This window comes from Ordospora colligata (genome assembly GCF_000803265.1).
Source record: "Ordospora colligata OC4 chromosome Unknown contig_09, whole genome shotgun sequence".
Taxonomy (NCBI): Eukaryota; Fungi; Microsporidia; family Ordosporidae; genus Ordospora; species Ordospora colligata.
The window spans coordinates 171,763-190,360 of NW_014575399.1; the positions used below are offsets into that span (position 1 = coordinate 171,763).

An 18,598-nucleotide genomic window follows, 5' to 3' on the forward strand; every position below is an offset into this window, starting at 1 on the left:
GCCAGCCCTTGATGGATAAAATTGATCTTGATAACGTAGACGATGCCATAAAAAGAGAAAAGTTGTTTTTGAAAGCAGCAAAGGAGTGTCTTGCCAAGATGGAATTCAAGCTTGTGGATAAGGAGCATGTTGGCGTGTTGATGAGGACACAGAAGGAAATAGACATGTGTGAGAAGTTTGGACAATTACGAGCAGAGCGCATGACAAAGAAACATGCAGAAAGAAGGATACAAAAGAAATCACGGAAAGTAGACGAGGACTCTGATGATTTGGGTCCTGAAGAGTTCATTGCGCCAATGATCAGCAATAAGGATAACAGAAAGAAAAACAAAAAGAAGTTATACAAAAATAACTCAGAGAGGAGAAGAAAAATGAAATCGCGACAGAAACGACATAGACATTGACAGAGATGTTGGCGCTTCCGATAAATAAATTAAATCTGGTTGGTATTTGTGATTTAGCAGCACAGTGCGATTTGTGTTTCAGACTTTGATTTGTACTTTAGTTGATAATGGATCAACAGCTACAAAATGACTTCTGGATTGGTCTGTGAACATAATCTAACTTCTACACTATATCATGGACAGAGATTGTGCAGCTCACATCATGAATGAACAGGCAAACAATTTGATTGTAAGTACAGGAGCCATGGCAAAGTTCAAGCAGCTGCTTACCAGTAGCATCCACGAAAGCCATGTGAGACAAAAGATCTGTACAAGCTTAGAAAGAAGTCAGATGAGCTTGTACATAGTTTTGACTGCAAAACATCTTTTCGATAGAGTCCAAAGGAGCATTCCTACACACACTCAAGCAATCGATCATGCCATGCTGTGCAAAGTGGACAGGTACATTATTGACAGAAAGACTAGGGAGGCTGAAAAGGTGCTTCGAAACGAATACCTGGTTTTTATAGGATGCACCATAATAGCCTCTAAGATGTATATGGACTTTTCATACACAAACTTCTCATGGGTTGAGGTTTGCAATCATACAGTTGATCAGATAAACTTTACAGAAAGACAGATACTGCAGATATTGAACTATGATGTGTGCCTGAACTGGATTGAGCTGAAGATGATTTATGATGAGCTTGGGTGCAGTCAAATCACGCCCACAAAGATCAGGAAACGCAAAGGATTCTTCAAATGGGCATTCAGGTCACTGTTTCGTTTAGTTTCATGCATCAATTAGCATCATACTTCGATTGACAGCTTGATTGGTTCATTGCCAGTTTATACATTCAAGTTTAAGAACTCATGATATCCATAAAGCAAGTCCAAGTCCATGCAGTAAATTCGCTTTTACTATTGATCTTACACATATTTGATTATTTGTTTAATTTGTCATATATAATATGCCTGGCATTCACTGCTGATTGCCGCTGATTGTTGGCTTTTCTATCGATTCAACGGAGGATTCTGCTTCATGACTGTCCTTCAAATTCAATGCGCCAAACCCAAGTCTGTTTGTATCCGTTGGATTGTTCTCAAGATTAAATTTGTTTCTTGACGATATCCTAAGCGAAGCAGGTGAATTCTTTTTTATGACTGCTTCTTCGTGCACAGGAGCTGTTGAAATCTCTTTATTACTCACATTGTCCTTGATAACATCATCATTTTGTACCTGCGCAATAATAGCATCTTCAGAAAACTTGGGCATCTTGATATCGCTTACCTTTTTGGGCTGCAAGGTATTCTTGCTTTTACATTCGAGATTGTGGATAAATTCCATTCCAGGCTCGTCAATTTCGCTCTTCTTTACCATGTCATCAACATTCTTTGCATACCACTCAGCACCTGTATATTTTAAACGCATATCAGGCCCTTTCCCAAGCTTTGACGCATTCGCATTTCCTGACACATACACTCTTCTCAGCTCAGACAGCTTCCATCCATCAAGTATCATTGACTTTACCTTGCTTATTTCAACACCAAGCTCTCGATGCTTTGCAGCACACTCAGTGCATATAAAAAACCCATAGGTCACTGCGATCCATATCGGTGATGGCTTATCACAATCTGCACATCTCTTGTTGTTGGATTGTGCCCTCACATGCTTGAAAAACGTGTTTGCTATTAATTTGTCGACTGAATCATGATCATCCATGCACTCAGGGCTCTCTTTTCGATGATGTTTTGATTGCATACAAGCATATTATAATAATGACAAAATATGAAAAACACATAAACTAAGGTAATCACACTATTGTGTACGCATTAGCATAAATAGAACGTATTCATGAAAATAGAGAGCAATAAATCATCTACAAATGCATTATAAAAACATCACTGTATCATATCATATAGGCAAAGTCAAACTAAAATGCATTTATTTACATTATTGAGAGGTTCTGAATCACAATGAATATTTCATTCCTCTTGTCAGTATTTGCTTGTCAAGAAGTTGAAATGCGGAAAATGATTATCTTCATGATGATAATCATCACGATTGTGTAGTAAGTGTTCATGTGAACGAGATAAACGAGGTAGATGTGATGATGCATGACTGTGTGAGTGTGAGGCAGGATCGGAAGTCTTGTTGATAATGATTACACTTGGTTTTCCACACTTGCTCGGGTCTCCGTATGGGCAATAAGGCTCGTGATTTAGAAGCATCCTTTGATTCATTTCATTGACAGGAATATCACGGTCAAATAAAAACTTCTGCCGAGGATTATTGCCATCGCATCTCTCTCTTGTGATGTTCCCAGTATCTTCGTTGTATTGCAAGCATTCTTCGGAGCTTGTATAGTCATTCTTAAAGCTGACAATCATGAACCCAGTATCTTTTATTTGTGTTCTAGGAAACATGAATATCCTTTGATTGATTTCAGGTGTAGCGGTTTTCCATATAACCAACTTATTTATATTACTTTCAATATCCAAATAATCTTTAGTATTTACCTCCTGGATAGTAAACCTGGTAGCACTATTGCCCACAGGTATTTTTACGAACTCTAAAGCGGGCATCGTATTTGACATTACAATTCTTCTATCTTCCATCGAATATCCTCCACTAAAGAACTTTGTAGGGTCCAGCTTAGAAGCTATTTTAAATGGTCCTTCTTCGTCAGCAATAACTATTCCAATAGTGACTATTATGTTCAGGAAGACTGGTCTCATGCTCTTGAGTAATTTCGCGATACTTTATATATTTTGATTCAAAAGTCTGTTTCAGGCTGAAACACAGACCACGAATAGTCTTGTTAACTTTTTAAAACTACTTACAAACAGATTAGATTCAAGTACAGCTTATTGGCTATTGTATACGGTTTATTAATAATGTGTTTCATGCAATACTGGTGTATTTAATTTGTGCTCGATCAAGTATGTAAATACCAATATTAATCTGATATGAACCTCAATTCATGAAATATTTTGTAATCGAAGGTAATTTATTTGCTTAACTAATGCGTGAAATTATTGTCTTTGTAAACAGATTAAACGTTGCATAGTGGAGGGCTGTAATGAGCAAGCACAAGAGCAGAGTGGCAGCAGATAAGTATTTTGTAACAACAGAAAGCAAGAGTGTAGACTGTCACGCCATGGCGGATATGATGCATGTAATTGTAACAGACAGTATAGCAGTGGAAGCCACCAGTGAAGTTAGTGAAGAAGACTTGGGAGAGGAATACAGCAAGCTAAACAAATTATTTATATTGTCGTGTATGTCAGTGATGGAAAGCGGAGAAAGTTTAATGCCGCTATTTACACAGTACAAATCATTTATCAAACTGATTAAGGAGAATGAACAAATGCATTCTGGAGAATTTGAGTTTTCACTATCTGATTGCCAATTGCCTGTAGGATCTAGGACGAAGAATACAAAGCATCAATGCTCACAGAGTGGGATGTACAAGTTCCTTACAAATTATTTTGGAGTGGAATGTCCGAATACGAACATAAATGACGAGTTTGTGGATTCACTAGAGGAATTCAAGAGAATGGAGCGGATGTCAGACTTTCCTTTCAACGAGCCTGTTCACCACACAAAAGGAAGTGGAATGATTCTTTCACTTTCACTTTCGAGGATGGAGGATGTTGGTAATCACAACAGAAAAGTGTTTGAAACGATAACAAAGCTGAGAAAAGAGAAGAATGCACTTACATATGTAAAGAATCCGATGTTTTTTGAAGAAAGCTCTGATGAAGAAGGCTATGAAGGAGATACGCCGATGATTAGGGAGGTAGTTGGATGTGCACATTATGAGAGTGGAAAGTACAAGTTTCTTTGTGATCTTGTCCTCAGGGGAGTGTCTAGCAAGAGCTGTAATTACATAAACATGAGGCGAGGAAAGCGGACAATCTTTAGACATCTTGATGGAAGGCAGATAAGGATGACACACAGCAAAGGGGAAGATGTGGTTTACATGCTTGTCATGAAGACAATGGAGATATACAAGCTTGTGTGTAGGCATCCAAGCATTGCTCTGAAGATATATGAGCATTTGAAAAGTGCATGGATTGATTGATACGAAGAGATTTTGTAACTGACTCCGGATATGGCAATTTTGTAGATATATGAGAATTGTATCTGGTGGGCTATTTGAAGTAATTAAAATGAAGAGATTGAATAGATTTTCGATATCAAATGTGCTTTTAGCAGTGCATGGAGTGTTATTTGTTGTTCTGTGTTTTTTAAGAACGATATACGGGACACTGGCTCTTGCTTGCTGTGTTTTTGTTCATAGGAGAATGTTGTTTCGTATTATAGCGATAGTGATATGTGTGGTGCATTTATATCTAGTGATTATCAATATGTTTAAAGGCTCTGATACTCTTGATGGAATTGAATATACTGATAAACCGCCGATGCATTTGATAAATGCACAGAAACCTGAATACGATCCACCATACGAATGTGTTGACGAGCAAAGTGATTTATCTGATGATTCGGTGTACAAGATGCTTCCGTTAATATGTGATGGCAATGGTTGTGAGAATTTGAGTGATTCAAACAAATGCAATTGCACTGATACTGTTGTATGCCATTTACCAACGTGTTATTTCAATGCATATTTAACAGGAGGCATTTTACCAGGCAGTAGTTTGATTTAGTTTTTCAATCGTCGTGTGTTTTTGTTGATGTGTGATCGAATGAATGGATGGAAAAGGAGTAAAGGAGAGTGTTTTATAATTGCACGAGTGATGGTAAGTGTATGGAGAAGGAAACAGATGGGCTGAATGGCACCTCGATTTCATCTGAAGACATTCTCATGGACATACTTGGATATTATGATGAAGTGTCTGAAGATTGTTGTGTGGAGAAAGAAATTAGTGAGTGTCATAGCACTGAATGCCAGAATGACAATGATTATGCTGAGGATGTTTATTCTGATGATGAGCAAGAATACACTATCTGTGATCTTGATTCTTATGCGGTCAATGCAGACATGGATTATGCGGAATATAACTGCACAGAAGATGTGTCACACAATGGCCCTGATGAGAGGATGAATCAGAATGATGATTTGAATATCAATGAATTCTATTTGGTCCAAGAAAGACTAAAATGTGCTCCACTTGCATGTTTGTACGATGACTCTGAAACTTATTGTGAACGTAGCACAAATCATAACGCAAATGAATTGTCAGTGAAAACATCTTCCCTTGATGATCAACCTGGATCTACTGCATGTATAATCAGTGATATTGATGATCAACATGAACATACCGAATTTACAGTTAACGAGTCTACTAAATGTACATCCAACGAATCTATTGCATGCACAATCAATGAGAATACATCTGATAATCAATATGAACCTATCGAATACACAATCAACGAATCTCTTGATGATCAATGTGAATCTACTGAATGCACAATCAATGAGCATGCACTTGAGCGGGTATCTACTGATATTCAAGGCATGTCTGAGAAGGAAGCAGAACTAAGAGACCAGGTTGTTGAGATATTTTGCTCTACGCCTAAGATTGATGCAAATAATATTCTTTTTGATAGGATGACGGTCAACCGCATTTGTATTGATGAAGCCATATTTGTCAGTGCTGATGAGTATGAAAATACAAATGCACAAAGGAAGACAAAGAAAGATCACTCAATTAATAATGATGATACAAAGTGTACTGATAGTCGAATGTACAGCTTTAGTAAGGAAGATGCGTTAACAAGTGAATTGAACACAGATGTGACAATGGATGAGGAAACCATGAAGGTTTTCAAAGAAATGGAGAAACGCACATCAGAGGTGGATTCATCATGTGCTAGTGTCTCCGGAGATGTGCCACGTCAAAAGTTTGTGATTGACCAGGAGGAGGTTTTCCTGAAGATTGAGGATGTGATTAGACTGAATGACTTAAAGCACAGGAATCTAATTGGAAAGATGCACAAAAAAGGAAGAAATGGTAGATACCAATACAACTGGTTTACCCTGAGAAAGAATTTCTTTACTTGCTACAGTAGGAAGGGATGGAGGATGGTGCCTGGGGCATTGCTTGAAAATGACGGAAACCTGAAAGATCCTGAGCAGGACATGTTTTTCCTGAAGAGGAAGTATACCCTTGATCTGTTGTGCACAAAGATATATCTGTTGAATAAGAAGAAGTGGTATGGCTGTATCTCTGCAAACTCCTGGACTGAAGATGGGCTCATTGACATTACTGAAGATACAAAGATAATGAAAATAGTACCTGTGAAAAGACACTTTGTGGTTGTGTTGAAGAAGAACCTTGTGAAGACCGAGATCCACATGAAAGAGCTTAGCTTTATGCTAAAGAATGGGGATGCCACTTACTTTTATAAGTCAAAATGCATTGATACCTTTCTTAGCTGGATTATTGCATTTGCATTCAGACAGGGAAGAATCGCATGTAATATTGGCTAGTATAATGGATATGATGCTTTGATGTTTTGGTATACTGATGAAGTGGTAATGAACCAGCTAAATTTGAATAAAGTAAAATGCTTTTTATGCGTCTTTGTATTTGAATGAAAGTTATTGATGATTCAAGATCAAGATGTTTTCGTGTTTATGAGAATAGATGAATCGCCCATGTGTGATGTTCTGGACATTATTGAATGTCCTTTCAGGGCCGATGATTGTGTCTTACCTCTCATAAAGACAAGCTCTGGATACGAAATGCGCGTTTGCAGCCGACCTGATTCAAAGAAGGTCCTTGCAACAAAGAGTAAAAAAGAATCACGATATCTGCATGTGCGAGTCGATGACTATGGGTGCAAACAGATAGGATATACAGAGAATATGTATCTGTTCTCCACGCCTGCCGACTTTTACGTTCCTATTGATCAATGCTCAAGAGAGTTTTACTCAAGTATCTATGACAAGCTGGTTCATGGAGACATGCAACAGTGCATGGAAGTTGCACAGATGTTTAGTGAGTCGTATATAGACAATGAGGTTCCGATGTATCCAGCACCTGTGATTTCCACAGTGGAGAGTTTTGAGAACTACAACTTCAAAGACTTCAGGAGTGGAAGAGATAGACCGATAGATACGATACATGCAGGATATGATGATGAGATACCATGCGAGCCTATTGAAGGACTCGAGGGCTCTTTGATGAAATTACACTCGGTAGATGTGATGGAGATTCAGAGACAGATATTTGGGCAGGTGTTTTTGGTTCATCCAATACTCAGGATTTCAAATGTGATACGTATGTTTGACTTGGATGAAAGGGCATCTGAAGTTGAGTTCAGCAACTGGAAAATAAAGAAGCTTCTTCCATTGCATGCATACTTCATTACATCTGGACCATGGAGGGGATGCTGGGCAAGGTTTGGATTTAACCCGAAGGCTGATCAGTCGAACTTCAAGTATCAGATATACGACAGTCGTAAGTCTGGACGCACTTTCCAAGTGTTCGAAGCAGAAAACGTTGTTTTTGAAGTTGAAAGGAATAAGCCATGGTACCTTACAGACAAGCCAAATTTTAGAACGGGATTCCATACAAAGGCTCTTCTCAACTTGTTGAAGTTCAGGTCTGAGTTGGAGTTCCATCAAGCAGATGACGGAGATGAAATGGATTTTGAAGTTTATGACTGAATTCATGTTTATTGAAATCACAGTAAGAATACAAAGATGTGGTTGTTGATGGCCTGGCAGGACTAGTTCTGCAGCGAAAGAGAAATGGATGAAAAAATTATCCCTCAAAAATGGTAAGTGAGTTTGCGTAATTTCAGTTGATTAAGGATGTTAGAGTTATAGCGGATGAAGCAGGTTTGTACATGCCAGATGACATTCCGGCATTTGTGGAGAAGCATAAGAAGAGGACTGCAGTGAAGCCAAGGGTTTCCAGGAGCGATTTGACCAGCGGAATGATTGTTGTTGTTTTAGAGGGTGTTTATGCAGCAAAGCGAGTTGTGTATCTGAAGAGCCTTGAAAACAATCTTACACTTTGTGTAGGTCCTAGGTCGATCAATGGCGTTGGATTGTTTAAGATTGACGAGAGGTATCTGCTTGCAACATCCACGGTGCTAAAAATTGATGTTGATGCAAAGATTGATTGCGAGAACGTGTTCTTGGCTGAAAGAGACGTTTATGCTCTACCGAATGCAGGTGCAAGCTCAACAGAGCAGAAGATTGACGAGCAGGTTATGAAAGCAGTTAAGGCAGTGGAATACATGAAGACATATCTTTCTGAGCAGTTTGAGATTGATGCAACAAAGGACTTTTATTCTCTGAAGTATTAAAAAGTATGCATTTTCATTATTTTATTGAACCCATTTCATTGAGCAAGACTGTTCAAGCAGCTCTTAATAAAATTCTTAACTCCCAACCTTATAATACCAAATTGTTAAGGCTTGCTTGTTTCTTTCTTGTATTTTGTATAAAGCTCATGAGACTCTTCAAAGTCCATGGGAATATATGTGTTTTTAAAGCTTGAGATGATAGGAAATTCTCTGGCATTGATCACCGTTAGTCTTTCTCTGCTGGTGGGGCACAGGAATCCAGAAAGAACCTCAAGCTCTTCTTCGTTGAATAGATGTCCGTATTTCTGAGATATGATTTCCCTAGTGGGTTTTGGCTTTGAATAGCCTTCCACTTCAAACATGTCTGTCCATTTGTATTTGTCCTTTGGAATTCCTAGATCATCAAAAATCAATCTGATTTGAGACACTTCGTCACAACCTCGGTAAGGAGGCCTGCGTAGTCTCATTTCTAGCATTATGCAACCTATTGACCAGGCATCAACTTTGAATCCGTACGATGTCTCTCCAAGAAGAAGTTCTGGTGCTCTGTACCAAAGCGTGCAAACTCTGTTAGTCATCATTCCTGATACCTCTCTTGTCAATCCAAAGTCTGCAAGCTTTAGCACTCCAGACCGGTCTATAAGGATGTTACTCGGTTTTATATCTCTATGGACCAGTCGTAATGCATGCATTGCACTCACTGCTTCTATAAGCTGGGCTAGAATCGACCTTGTATGATCAACACTCAGGTCTGCACCTGATGCAAGAAGCCCAGTCAAGTCATAAGGCATATACTCAAGCACAACAAAAACAAAGCCATCCTCAAAAATAATTTCGTTTAGCTTGACAATGTGTTTGTTACACATTGCTTTGCATAGCTTTATCTCACGGATGGCAGTGAATGGAAACCCAGTTTCTTTATCCACAGGCATCTTTTTAATCGCTACTATTTCCTCATCTGATATTCTTTTTGACTTGAATACTTGTCCAAATGCTCCTTCTCCCACTTGCTTGATGTTTTCATATTTTTCCATCAGGGTTACGATTCAACAGTGTTGCTTTCTCAAACAAATCTCACATGCACACAAAACATTTCATCATTCAATATTTCAGCATATATAACCATACAACCATATAATATAAAATACTTAACCATATAGCATTTCATCATTCAACATATAGCATATAGCATAAAATACTCAAAATACATAATACAATTCTCAAAACACAATATATAATTCATTTCCAGTGTTAACTAGCTTTATTTAACTAATAGCTTCAATTAATTCCTTTCCTTTCATTACTTTCCTCACTCATAAAATTACTCCAGACAACCTCCAGGTTATCTTTTGTTTACCATTCCATGAGCTCAGAACTTTCTTACCATTTCATTTGGTATTAGATTATCTAATCAGCTTAGACTTCTTAGCATTCTTACTGCTGCTACTTTTACTCTTACTGTTGCTACTTTTACTCTTACCGCTGCTACTCTTGCTGCTACTCTTTGACTTAGTTGCATTTGAATGTTTAATCAAGTGACCACTACTCTTTGATGAAGATTCGGACGACTTCAACCCACTATGTGCTCCTAAAATAAGACTACCGCTTAAATGGCTCTTCTTTAAACCACTAGAGCCTAATTGATTCAAAAGGCTGATTCCAGACTTCATACCAAACACCTTTGCAACAACCAAAACAGTAGAAATAACTAAAAATCTCCTCATGTTTATTTCGTTCATTCTTTCATCATATTTATAAATTATCCAAAACATGTTTTATGATTCCTTTGTGGCTTTCATCTGTTTTACATTGCATCATTAATCTAAAACATCCGCACAAATAAAATTTCACCATTTCATCACATTTAAAACGCTGAATTCCAGCAATCTAAATAATGGTATTCTGCATTTATCTACAATCTTCATCTGCTTCTTTCTCCTTCATACTTGCTGATATCTTCAAATACTCTTCATAGGTCATTTCAATAACTAGATGAATCATCTCATCTTGATCATTGCTTGATTCACAGGCAAGTAGTTTGTTATCCTGACTTTTCAAACACACTCTTCCAGATCTCATTGCAAGTGAAAAATATAGTATATTCTCCACTGTTTTTGAAAAAGACTCAGGATCTACAACAAGCTCAAAATAGTCAATTTTCCTTTTATCTGCAATCATTCTACTGATCTTACACAGCATTTCAGGTTCTTCTTCGCTTTGAACATCTTTCTCAATCGGCCTCATCGCATCTCTATCCACATTCAAGTCTCGTCTTCTTGATTGCTGTATTCTACTTCGTTCCTTCACTACCCCACTTCTGCTAAGTACAAGGTTATCTGCAAAACTCATTCCAACATAGCATCCCACTGCTGCTTCACACATTCTATCTACCAGGTTGCTGCACATCACTTCAACAAGCATTTTTGAACTTATTTCTTCAGGCTCCATCTTCTTCTCTATTCCTTTGCATGTTAATCCAATTGACATAGCAGTTATCTTTGCATCCAGTTTAAGCTCTGAACATGTTTTTATCCTTTTAAACAACACATTCGATCTACTTACTACATTCTCCAATCTTACATCGTCATCAACAGCGCCTTCTCTTAGCTCATGAAGCTCCTCTATCAAGCAGATATATTTCTTCTGAACATCGTCGCTGCTTTCCTTTTGCTGCTTGTCATCTTGCATTAAACAGATGGCCTGCACATCATATCATTTTCTCATCATATAAAATATTTATACAATCCTATAGCTTCCTCCTCCAAATGGATTTGAAAAATCATAGACACATGCAAATTTGTTGCATTCAGAATTGCCATATCCACAAATAACAATGCTTTTGCATCCGTGAAGATACACGCCAGTTTGAGTATGAACCACAAGTTCCACGTTTTCACAGTTATTCAGTCTTATCTGCTGCGCACTGCATGAAATCTTACTGTTCTTCACATCCATAAGTAGTACAGAGGTTTCACTACAGAAATGATTAAAAACACATTCACTGCATTTCTCAATCAAAACTTCACAGCAATCATTAATACCAACATTCTCTCCATGTAAATTCTTAATGCACTTCTTTTTCTCAGAATCTGCTATCTGATTTTCTTGCCTTGTTAATAAAAACGGCTTAACCATTTGTATTTCTGTAGATTCCAAAGGTGCATGACAGTTGTACATACTCTTCAGCCTTTGTATTTTATCAATCAATGCACGTCTGCCATACAATGATGGCTCCAGCTTAATGCTATCTTCTATGCTTAGAATGGCTTTTCTAGCCCATTCCAAATCTCCTTCCCTGATTCTTTTGACTATTTCACTTTCCATTAGGGATGATGATGAATATTCACTTAATCATATGCCAGATTTATCATTCAGCTTAATATATAGGCCTGTTGTTCAGTTTAAACCTATTTGGTACACCAATTTATTGTTCAACTTATAGTTGTTTAACTTTATGCTTAAATGTATCGATCTATTGTTCAAATTATAGCTACTCACCTTCATGTTTAATACAACAATTATTGTTCAACTCACACCTATTTATCACATCTACTTGCTGTTCAACTCATACCTATTTATCTTCATGTAGAACACACATCCATTCCTTCCCACTTCATCAGGATGCTCACACACCTCATAATCATGTATTAATATTCGCTTAATGAACATCGGGCAGTCTAAAACCACACTTTCATACTCTCCTCCTTCTCCACAATAATTTGTTTCTGTAATGTGCAACTCATCACTCATGCATTCAAGTATTTGTTTCAAATTCATGCCTACACAATGCTTTCCAAGCGATGATGATGCAACCTTAACTATCCTTGCTTCAATACCTTCTTCAATCATGCGTTCAAGCAATACTTTTTGGTCCATCTGCCAAAGCGGTGATAAACTACAAAGAGATAGGCGCTTGCACACACTTTCAATCCTATTCTTCTGATATTGTGAGAGAATAGCACCTGATGACACAGCTTCAAAGCTAATTCGCTCAAGTGCATTTGAAACAGCGAGGTACAAATCCTCAACTTCATCACCTTCAGATCTTACATACTCAAGCTGCTGATTAATGCTTCTGCATTCTGTTTCATGCACAAAAATAGGCACTCCCATGCACTCACCAAACATTTCAGCAACTTCAGAGCCTACTGTCTGATACATATATGAATCACTATACTCTTGAGAACTCTTCATATACAGTAAGCACACAACACGATGTCCCTCTTGCTCAAGGCACTTGATAGAATATATACTGTCCTTTCCACCACTCACAAGTGCAAGATACCTCATTCAACGGATAGTTTTTTTATAAAACTTAAAATAGAATCAACAAGTGCATTCTTTAAAACATTTATACTTCATTACTCCTTTTTAATCTTCTTAATCATCTCTTCAGCTTCTATAGGAATGTCAATTCCCTTCGAGTAGTAAAACAACATTGGCCCTTTGGATATCGAAAGCACAGGATCAAACAGTTTCCACAGAAGATCTGCTTCATTCGAACTGACGTTACTGAACTCCTTGTTTCTTACAAGACAGTCAAAAACTATTTCATGATCATTATATGCACCATAGTTCTGCTGCATAATCTCTTCAACAGACTTTTTGTTGCAAATAACATACTCAAACACATGTTCTCCAACATCAACCTTCAGGAACACTTCGCATCTAGGATAAACATTAAAAATCAGCTTGATCTGTGAGATTTGATTAACATGAATTGTTTTGTATGTAGATTGATCCTGTAACGAAATAAGACTCATACACTTTTGATACGCATCTTTCTTGAACTCAAAGGATATTTCTGTTCGTTTCTCATTCATTCCCTTTCCTGCAATCATGATGAACGGAATGCCAGACCATCTTGGCTTGTTGATGTATACAGGTAGCATGCAGAATGTCTCAGTTGTTGATTCATTGTGGAGTTCTTTATTGTAGTCCTCATACTGTCCATACACACACTTTTCGGTATTGATTGTGCATGCAGCGAATACATCCATCCTTGCACATATTTCTGCTGCTCTAGATGCTCCAGCATGCGTGCACTCATTGTCTGAAGCAACTATTGCAAGAAGCTCTGCCATGTGGTTTTGCATTATATCCTTTATGATTCCATTCTTATCAAAATAGTGTCTTCCTTCTCCTCCAATTGCTTCCTTCGATACTATCTCCACACTTTTCACATGTTTGTTGTCCAGGACCTTTCGAATCCCATATTCGCAAATGATCCTTGGAGCAGACACTACCATCGGCTTAAGCAGATAGTGATCTATAAACACAGTTCTGCTAAGATCAAACTCCTCCATCATCTGAAAGCACCGGATGTCCTCTCCATATGGTTTTTCTACAGCAGCCATCTTGTACTCTAGCTTTGATATCTCTGCAAGAAGAACTGTATACACAGAGGGAGGCACAGAAAAATACACGATTGTCTCTGAGTCCACAACATCCTTGAGCTTTGAAAGGTTGCTATATGCACCCCGGATGTATGTGACTTTGGAAATGAACTCTGGAGTGTAGTTTCCAACCTCTTGTAAAACATCGGAAAACTCTGTGTCATACTTTGTCCTTGCGTATCCTATGATCTCTACGCCATCCAAATCTATCTTTGAAAGTGCAGGGAAAAGCTTTCTCATAGCCAGGTCTCCACTAGATCCAAAAATCAGGATTTTCATTTGTATGGACATGGCCATGGATTGTTAAATAATATTTTGAACAATGAGAAACAAATATCCATGTATAAGGATTGCACAGTAATGATGCCACTTAACAGTATATATAAATACAAAAACACATGATACGCAAATTAGATTAATTCAGGTGCAGTTCGCATGATCATGTTAACATCAAAAGACAAAGCCACCACTGGGAATCGAACCCAGGGCCTTTAGCTTACAAGGCTAATGCTCTACCAGCTGAGCTATAGTGGCTCAGAATGATTTTTAAAGCAAAATACACAACATTATGGTACTACAAATCACATAAGATACATATTTCATGATATGATCGATATCACATTATGCAACATTATCATTATACAGCATTAAACTAAATATCTTAGCATACAACATTATGTAACATCATCTACTACATCATAACATTCTATTATACAATATCATTCACTACATTCCATCACATCAATAAACTACTCTACACTACTCCACGCCGTATAACATAACATCAAATCATATTACACCACTACATTTCATTACACTCTATTCATCAAAACTCTTTATTCCTTGTTCAGCCTGTCAACATCATACGCTCCAACATGCACCCAGCCTTCTTCATTCATATAATACAAATTCACAGTCCCTCCTGAAAAGCTGTCTCGATGTGCCGCATGGAATATTGCGTCTCTTCCAAGAGCCAATGCTTCTTCTTTGCTCATGTCAAACCTGTACGCCATTGAAAGAATACCATGCGCAATCGTAGATCCGCTTCCTACAGAAAATAAATTCCCACTCACCCTTGTTCCATCATTGTCAACATAGTATATACTCGGTCCATCATTATTGTATCCACATATCATTGTTCCCATCGATAGCCCACGTCCTTTGTATTTGTAAACACAGTTGCTCAGGTACATACTTGCTGCAGAGGCTGTTATCTTGCGCCCATTCGTTAGCTCATATTCCTTTGCATACAGACCCATCAATGTTTCCCAGAAATAACAATCTGCTGCTCCTCCAGCCATCGTTCCAAGCAGATTCCTGTTTACCTTGATTACCTTATCCACTGTCTGTGAAGCTATGTATGGACCAGAGGTCGCCCTTGAGTCAACTGCTATCACCATACCCTCCTTGAAAACAAATGCTAAGGTTGTTGTTCCATAGTATGGCTTTACCAACGCACCAACATGTGCCTGGTCTGCAAACCTTGACTCGATCTTTCTGATGTCCCTGATCAATGTTTCATCCATCCTCAATGTTTCTTTCATGGGCTGGGAGATTTAGAAATACAAGAGCCTGGATAACAACTGCAGCGATTGCTGAATCCCTACGATACATGGATGCCCTAAAAGAAAAAGTCTTTCAGTTTGGAATATATGGGTGTGCACTTGCACTCATGGGCAATAATGAGTTAGAACGCATAGTTGATGAGTCTTGGGTTGAGATTGTAGACAAAGACTGCATAGAAAGACTGAAGAAGGAGTTTACAACAGAATGCTTGAGGAATACATCAAACAGAGCAATGATGATAGAACACAAACATGAAGATTTAGTTGTAAGAATGGGTACTCTGGCTTGGAAGGATTACCTTACATCTGGGACATTCAACTTCACTTCGAAGGAATACTTCTTGATAATGGATCTTCTCATAACCTTGAAGGAATATGTTGATAATGTTGGAATGAGGAAGCTAGAGCTTGATCCAAAGAAAAGCCATTATTGCATTAACAGGCTTGCATCAAAAGGATTTATTGAATACAAGCTTGCAGAAGGAGAGGAAAAGAAAAACTTCATATACAAGGTTCGTGTGGTTATTGATGAAAATGGGGCTGTTACTCGCTGTACATCAAAAAATAAGAAAGATGCATGCATACCTGACAGTGATGGAAAAAAACATATGTTTGAATACAGAATGGAGCTTGGGCTGTATGACAATATTCGAGAAATGATAGTCAGGAAGCGAGGTGGGATAATCACCGAGGATTTGAAAGAGAGACTTGGAATTAGCTCAAAGATTGGATACAAACTTCTGAACAAGATATTCAATAAAGAAAAGGACATGATACGGAGTAGAGAGTTTGAAGGTAGAGTTAGGCGATACAGGTACTGCTTAACAGATTCAGAAGAATACATTAAACAACAAGAGGAGGAGAGTTCAGCAGTACACATGACATCTGAGAGGAGGATTGATGCAATAAAGAAGCTGATGGCATTGAGTCCGATTCTGCAATTGGATAGACAAACGTATGAAAAGCTACAGGAAATGACGGGATGGAAGTATGAGTTTGATAGACGAACGATAATCAGAGCGGCTATTCTTGCAGGGTTTAAGATATACAAAAAGAAAGGAAAAGATAGTAAATGCAGTAGATATGTGATTGCAAGGAACGAATGTATTGAGTCAGAGATACGAGTACAGGATGCCTTAGATACAGGCAACGAAGAGAGTATGACTGAATTCCAAAGAAGAGTTTACAACATCTTTGTGAACTCACCTAAGTTTGTGGAGATGGACAATGGATATGTTGCAGTAAAGAGCGAGAGATTGAGAATGATCCATGAGTTTTTATTAAACCAAATGATATTGAATGGAGATGAACAGCTAGTATTTGGATGGGATGTTATAAAGCAAATGAAAGTAAGTCTGTTGTTATCTGTAATTCCATTTAATCGAATTGGATTAAGAGAATCTCTTTGCAATGTGCTTATAAGTGAGAGAAGCAAAACAGATGTAAATGTGATTGATAAGGAAGTAGTTAATGGGTTACTTGAAAAGACAAGTGTTGGTGAAATAATGGAGATGAAGCATTCGCTAGGTATTAAGAAGTTAGTCAGACTGAAAACAGGAGTAGGTAATTTTGTATCGTTGCTAAAGAACTTGAAGGAGTGTGGAATGATTGATGCAGAGATATCATGTGAAGGCATTGTGATTCGAAGATTTAGAAGTTGCATTGAAGTAGATACAATAGGAACCGATATAAAAAAGCAGAGAGGATGTACTCGGCATGTTTGCTTTGAAAAAAGGAGGATTTTTTTTGAGAAGATGTGTTTGGTTGATGAAGGAATGTTTTATGATGAGGCTTATAAGTATATCTACAGTATGTTTAATGGTGAAGAGCTTGATGCAATGATAGACAAGCTGAAGGTATTTAAGAGCGATGAGTCTGACGATGGAAAACAAAGCTCGTTTGAAAGGCTTTACATGGGATTCAAGAAGAACATTATTGAGAGTGGATGGCTAGGGACGATTGATTTCAGCATAAACTCTGTTTCTGAGGTCAAGAAGGTTCTGAAAGCGCTTTCCAGAGACAAAATAATAGCAAATTACAAGAGTGTGAGAAGAACAGAATTTGTAACACCACATGAAAGCTTTGCAAGAGCGATGACGAAAAGACACGATGTTTTCCGATTTAAGGGATATCACGAGCACAAGGGAATAGGATACTTCTCACACTACTTTGACCTGGTGTATTATACACTGGCGACTTCTGGATCGCTTGAGATTGGCGAGCTGCTTTCCCGAGTGAAGTTTCTGGCAACCTTTGAGATCGAGTTGTTTCTGTGTGAATACAGAAGTGTTTTTAAGACGAATGTGCTGAATGGAGCAAGGATAGTCTCGTTAGGAATATTCATGGATCCGTTTGAATGATATGATTGGACCATCTACTCATATTGAAAGATAGAAGATGTATTTATTTGGTAGAATAAACGAATGTAGAAATAATTGAATTTGAATCTCGGTTTTATTTATGAGTTCAATCAGGTTTTATCCAGTGAGCATACCGATTGCTTATTGATTTTACTTTAGATATTCCAAGATTGTTGGAAACATCAGCAGTATTTAATATGTAACTTAATTGATGCTCTTTGAATCATCTTAATCGAAATTCTCGGATTGGGATTCATCATCAGTGCCATTACTAGAAGTGCTGGAATTTTCATTTTCAATTATATTTGGATTTGACTCAAGAGTGGAATCCTCAGCAAATGTTCTTCGTTTGACTTCCTCCCAACTTACAGGTTTTGGAATAGCTTGTTCCAGACGTGTTATTCCTCTCTTTATAAGTTCATTCGTTTCATTCGCACTTTTTTGAAAGGTATCATGTAGTGTATCAACAACTGCACTCTTGAGTGGATTATAAGTAACTGGTTCATTATTATTAAATCCACACCTACAACTACTCAGTGCACATATCGCAGAGGCAATATACACGACCTTTCTCTTCGTCAACATCTTTTTTGAGGTGTCCACT

General features: G+C 37.8%; 15 protein-coding genes and 1 non-coding gene across 16 annotated transcripts; 7 read left to right on the forward strand and 9 right to left on the reverse strand.

The window, feature by feature from the left end:
- Nucleotides 1–11: 11 nt before the first annotated feature.
- M896_091640 (uncharacterized protein) lies at nt 12–404 on the forward strand (the record flags this gene model as incomplete). Its single annotated transcript, XM_014707792.1, has 1 exon — nt 12–404. The coding sequence occupies one exon, from the start codon at nt 12–14 to the stop codon at nt 402–404; it is 393 nt and encodes a 130-aa protein (XP_014563278.1).
- A 175-nt stretch (nt 405–579) lies between these two features.
- M896_091650 (uncharacterized protein) lies at nt 580–1,191 on the forward strand (the record flags this gene model as incomplete). The annotated part of the gene is made up of 1 exon (XM_014707793.1): nt 580–1,191. The coding sequence occupies one exon, from the start codon at nt 580–582 to the stop codon at nt 1,189–1,191; it is 612 nt and encodes a 203-aa protein (XP_014563279.1).
- A 174-nt stretch (nt 1,192–1,365) lies between these two features.
- On the reverse strand, nt 1,366–2,106 carry M896_091660 (GTPase-activating protein; the record flags this gene model as incomplete). The annotated part of the gene is made up of 1 exon (XM_014707794.1): nt 1,366–2,106. The coding sequence occupies one exon, from the start codon at nt 2,104–2,106 to the stop codon at nt 1,366–1,368; it is 741 nt and encodes a 246-aa protein (XP_014563280.1).
- A 275-nt stretch (nt 2,107–2,381) lies between these two features.
- Nucleotides 2,382–3,122, reverse strand: M896_091670 (uncharacterized protein; the record flags this gene model as incomplete). Its single annotated transcript, XM_014707795.1, has 1 exon — nt 2,382–3,122. One exon carries the CDS (start codon nt 3,120–3,122, stop codon nt 2,382–2,384), a length of 741 nt encoding a protein of 246 aa, XP_014563281.1.
- A 344-nt stretch (nt 3,123–3,466) lies between these two features.
- M896_091680 (uncharacterized protein) lies at nt 3,467–4,471 on the forward strand (the record flags this gene model as incomplete). The annotated part of the gene is made up of 1 exon (XM_014707796.1): nt 3,467–4,471. The coding sequence occupies one exon, from the start codon at nt 3,467–3,469 to the stop codon at nt 4,469–4,471; it is 1,005 nt and encodes a 334-aa protein (XP_014563282.1).
- A 687-nt stretch (nt 4,472–5,158) lies between these two features.
- M896_091690 (uncharacterized protein) lies at nt 5,159–6,844 on the forward strand (the record flags this gene model as incomplete). The annotated part of the gene is made up of 1 exon (XM_014707797.1): nt 5,159–6,844. One exon carries the CDS (start codon nt 5,159–5,161, stop codon nt 6,842–6,844), a length of 1,686 nt encoding a protein of 561 aa, XP_014563283.1.
- A 168-nt stretch (nt 6,845–7,012) lies between these two features.
- M896_091700 (subunit of RNA polymerase III transcription factor IIIC) lies at nt 7,013–8,026 on the forward strand (the record flags this gene model as incomplete). The annotated part of the gene is made up of 1 exon (XM_014707798.1): nt 7,013–8,026. One exon carries the CDS (start codon nt 7,013–7,015, stop codon nt 8,024–8,026), a length of 1,014 nt encoding a protein of 337 aa, XP_014563284.1.
- Nucleotides 8,027–8,136: 110 nt separating this feature from the next.
- On the forward strand, nt 8,137–8,673 carry M896_091710 (ribosomal protein L14E/L6E/L27E; the record flags this gene model as incomplete). Its single annotated transcript, XM_014707799.1, has 2 exons — nt 8,137–8,139; nt 8,164–8,673. 2 exons carry the CDS (start codon nt 8,137–8,139, stop codon nt 8,671–8,673), a joined length of 513 nt encoding a protein of 170 aa, XP_014563285.1.
- A 104-nt stretch (nt 8,674–8,777) lies between these two features.
- On the reverse strand, nt 8,778–9,707 carry M896_091720 (cyclin-dependent protein kinase; the record flags this gene model as incomplete). Its single annotated transcript, XM_014707800.1, has 1 exon — nt 8,778–9,707. The coding sequence occupies one exon, from the start codon at nt 9,705–9,707 to the stop codon at nt 8,778–8,780; it is 930 nt and encodes a 309-aa protein (XP_014563286.1).
- Nucleotides 9,708–10,581: 874 nt separating this feature from the next.
- On the reverse strand, nt 10,582–11,361 carry M896_091730 (uncharacterized protein; the record flags this gene model as incomplete). The annotated part of the gene is made up of 1 exon (XM_014707801.1): nt 10,582–11,361. One exon carries the CDS (start codon nt 11,359–11,361, stop codon nt 10,582–10,584), a length of 780 nt encoding a protein of 259 aa, XP_014563287.1.
- A 48-nt stretch (nt 11,362–11,409) lies between these two features.
- On the reverse strand, nt 11,410–11,997 carry M896_091740 (uncharacterized protein; the record flags this gene model as incomplete). Its single annotated transcript, XM_014707802.1, has 1 exon — nt 11,410–11,997. The coding sequence occupies one exon, from the start codon at nt 11,995–11,997 to the stop codon at nt 11,410–11,412; it is 588 nt and encodes a 195-aa protein (XP_014563288.1).
- Nucleotides 11,998–12,222: 225 nt separating this feature from the next.
- Nucleotides 12,223–12,963, reverse strand: M896_091750 (putative PP-loop ATPase; the record flags this gene model as incomplete). The annotated part of the gene is made up of 1 exon (XM_014707803.1): nt 12,223–12,963. One exon carries the CDS (start codon nt 12,961–12,963, stop codon nt 12,223–12,225), a length of 741 nt encoding a protein of 246 aa, XP_014563289.1.
- Nucleotides 12,964–13,034: 71 nt separating this feature from the next.
- M896_091760 (glucose-6-phosphate 1-dehydrogenase) lies at nt 13,035–14,348 on the reverse strand (the record flags this gene model as incomplete). The annotated part of the gene is made up of 1 exon (XM_014707804.1): nt 13,035–14,348. The coding sequence occupies one exon, from the start codon at nt 14,346–14,348 to the stop codon at nt 13,035–13,037; it is 1,314 nt and encodes a 437-aa protein (XP_014563290.1).
- A 182-nt stretch (nt 14,349–14,530) lies between these two features.
- Nucleotides 14,531–14,603, reverse strand: M896_091770. Its single transcript has one exon. It is a non-coding gene; the product is annotated as a tRNA-Thr (tRNA).
- Nucleotides 14,604–14,905: 302 nt separating this feature from the next.
- On the reverse strand, nt 14,906–15,595 carry M896_091780 (subunit beta of type-5 proteasome; the record flags this gene model as incomplete). Its single annotated transcript, XM_014707805.1, has 1 exon — nt 14,906–15,595. One exon carries the CDS (start codon nt 15,593–15,595, stop codon nt 14,906–14,908), a length of 690 nt encoding a protein of 229 aa, XP_014563291.1.
- Nucleotides 15,596–15,681: 86 nt separating this feature from the next.
- On the forward strand, nt 15,682–17,994 carry M896_091790 (uncharacterized protein; the record flags this gene model as incomplete). Its single annotated transcript, XM_014707806.1, has 1 exon — nt 15,682–17,994. The coding sequence occupies one exon, from the start codon at nt 15,682–15,684 to the stop codon at nt 17,992–17,994; it is 2,313 nt and encodes a 770-aa protein (XP_014563292.1).
- Between the last annotated feature and the right edge of the window lie 604 nt (nt 17,995–18,598).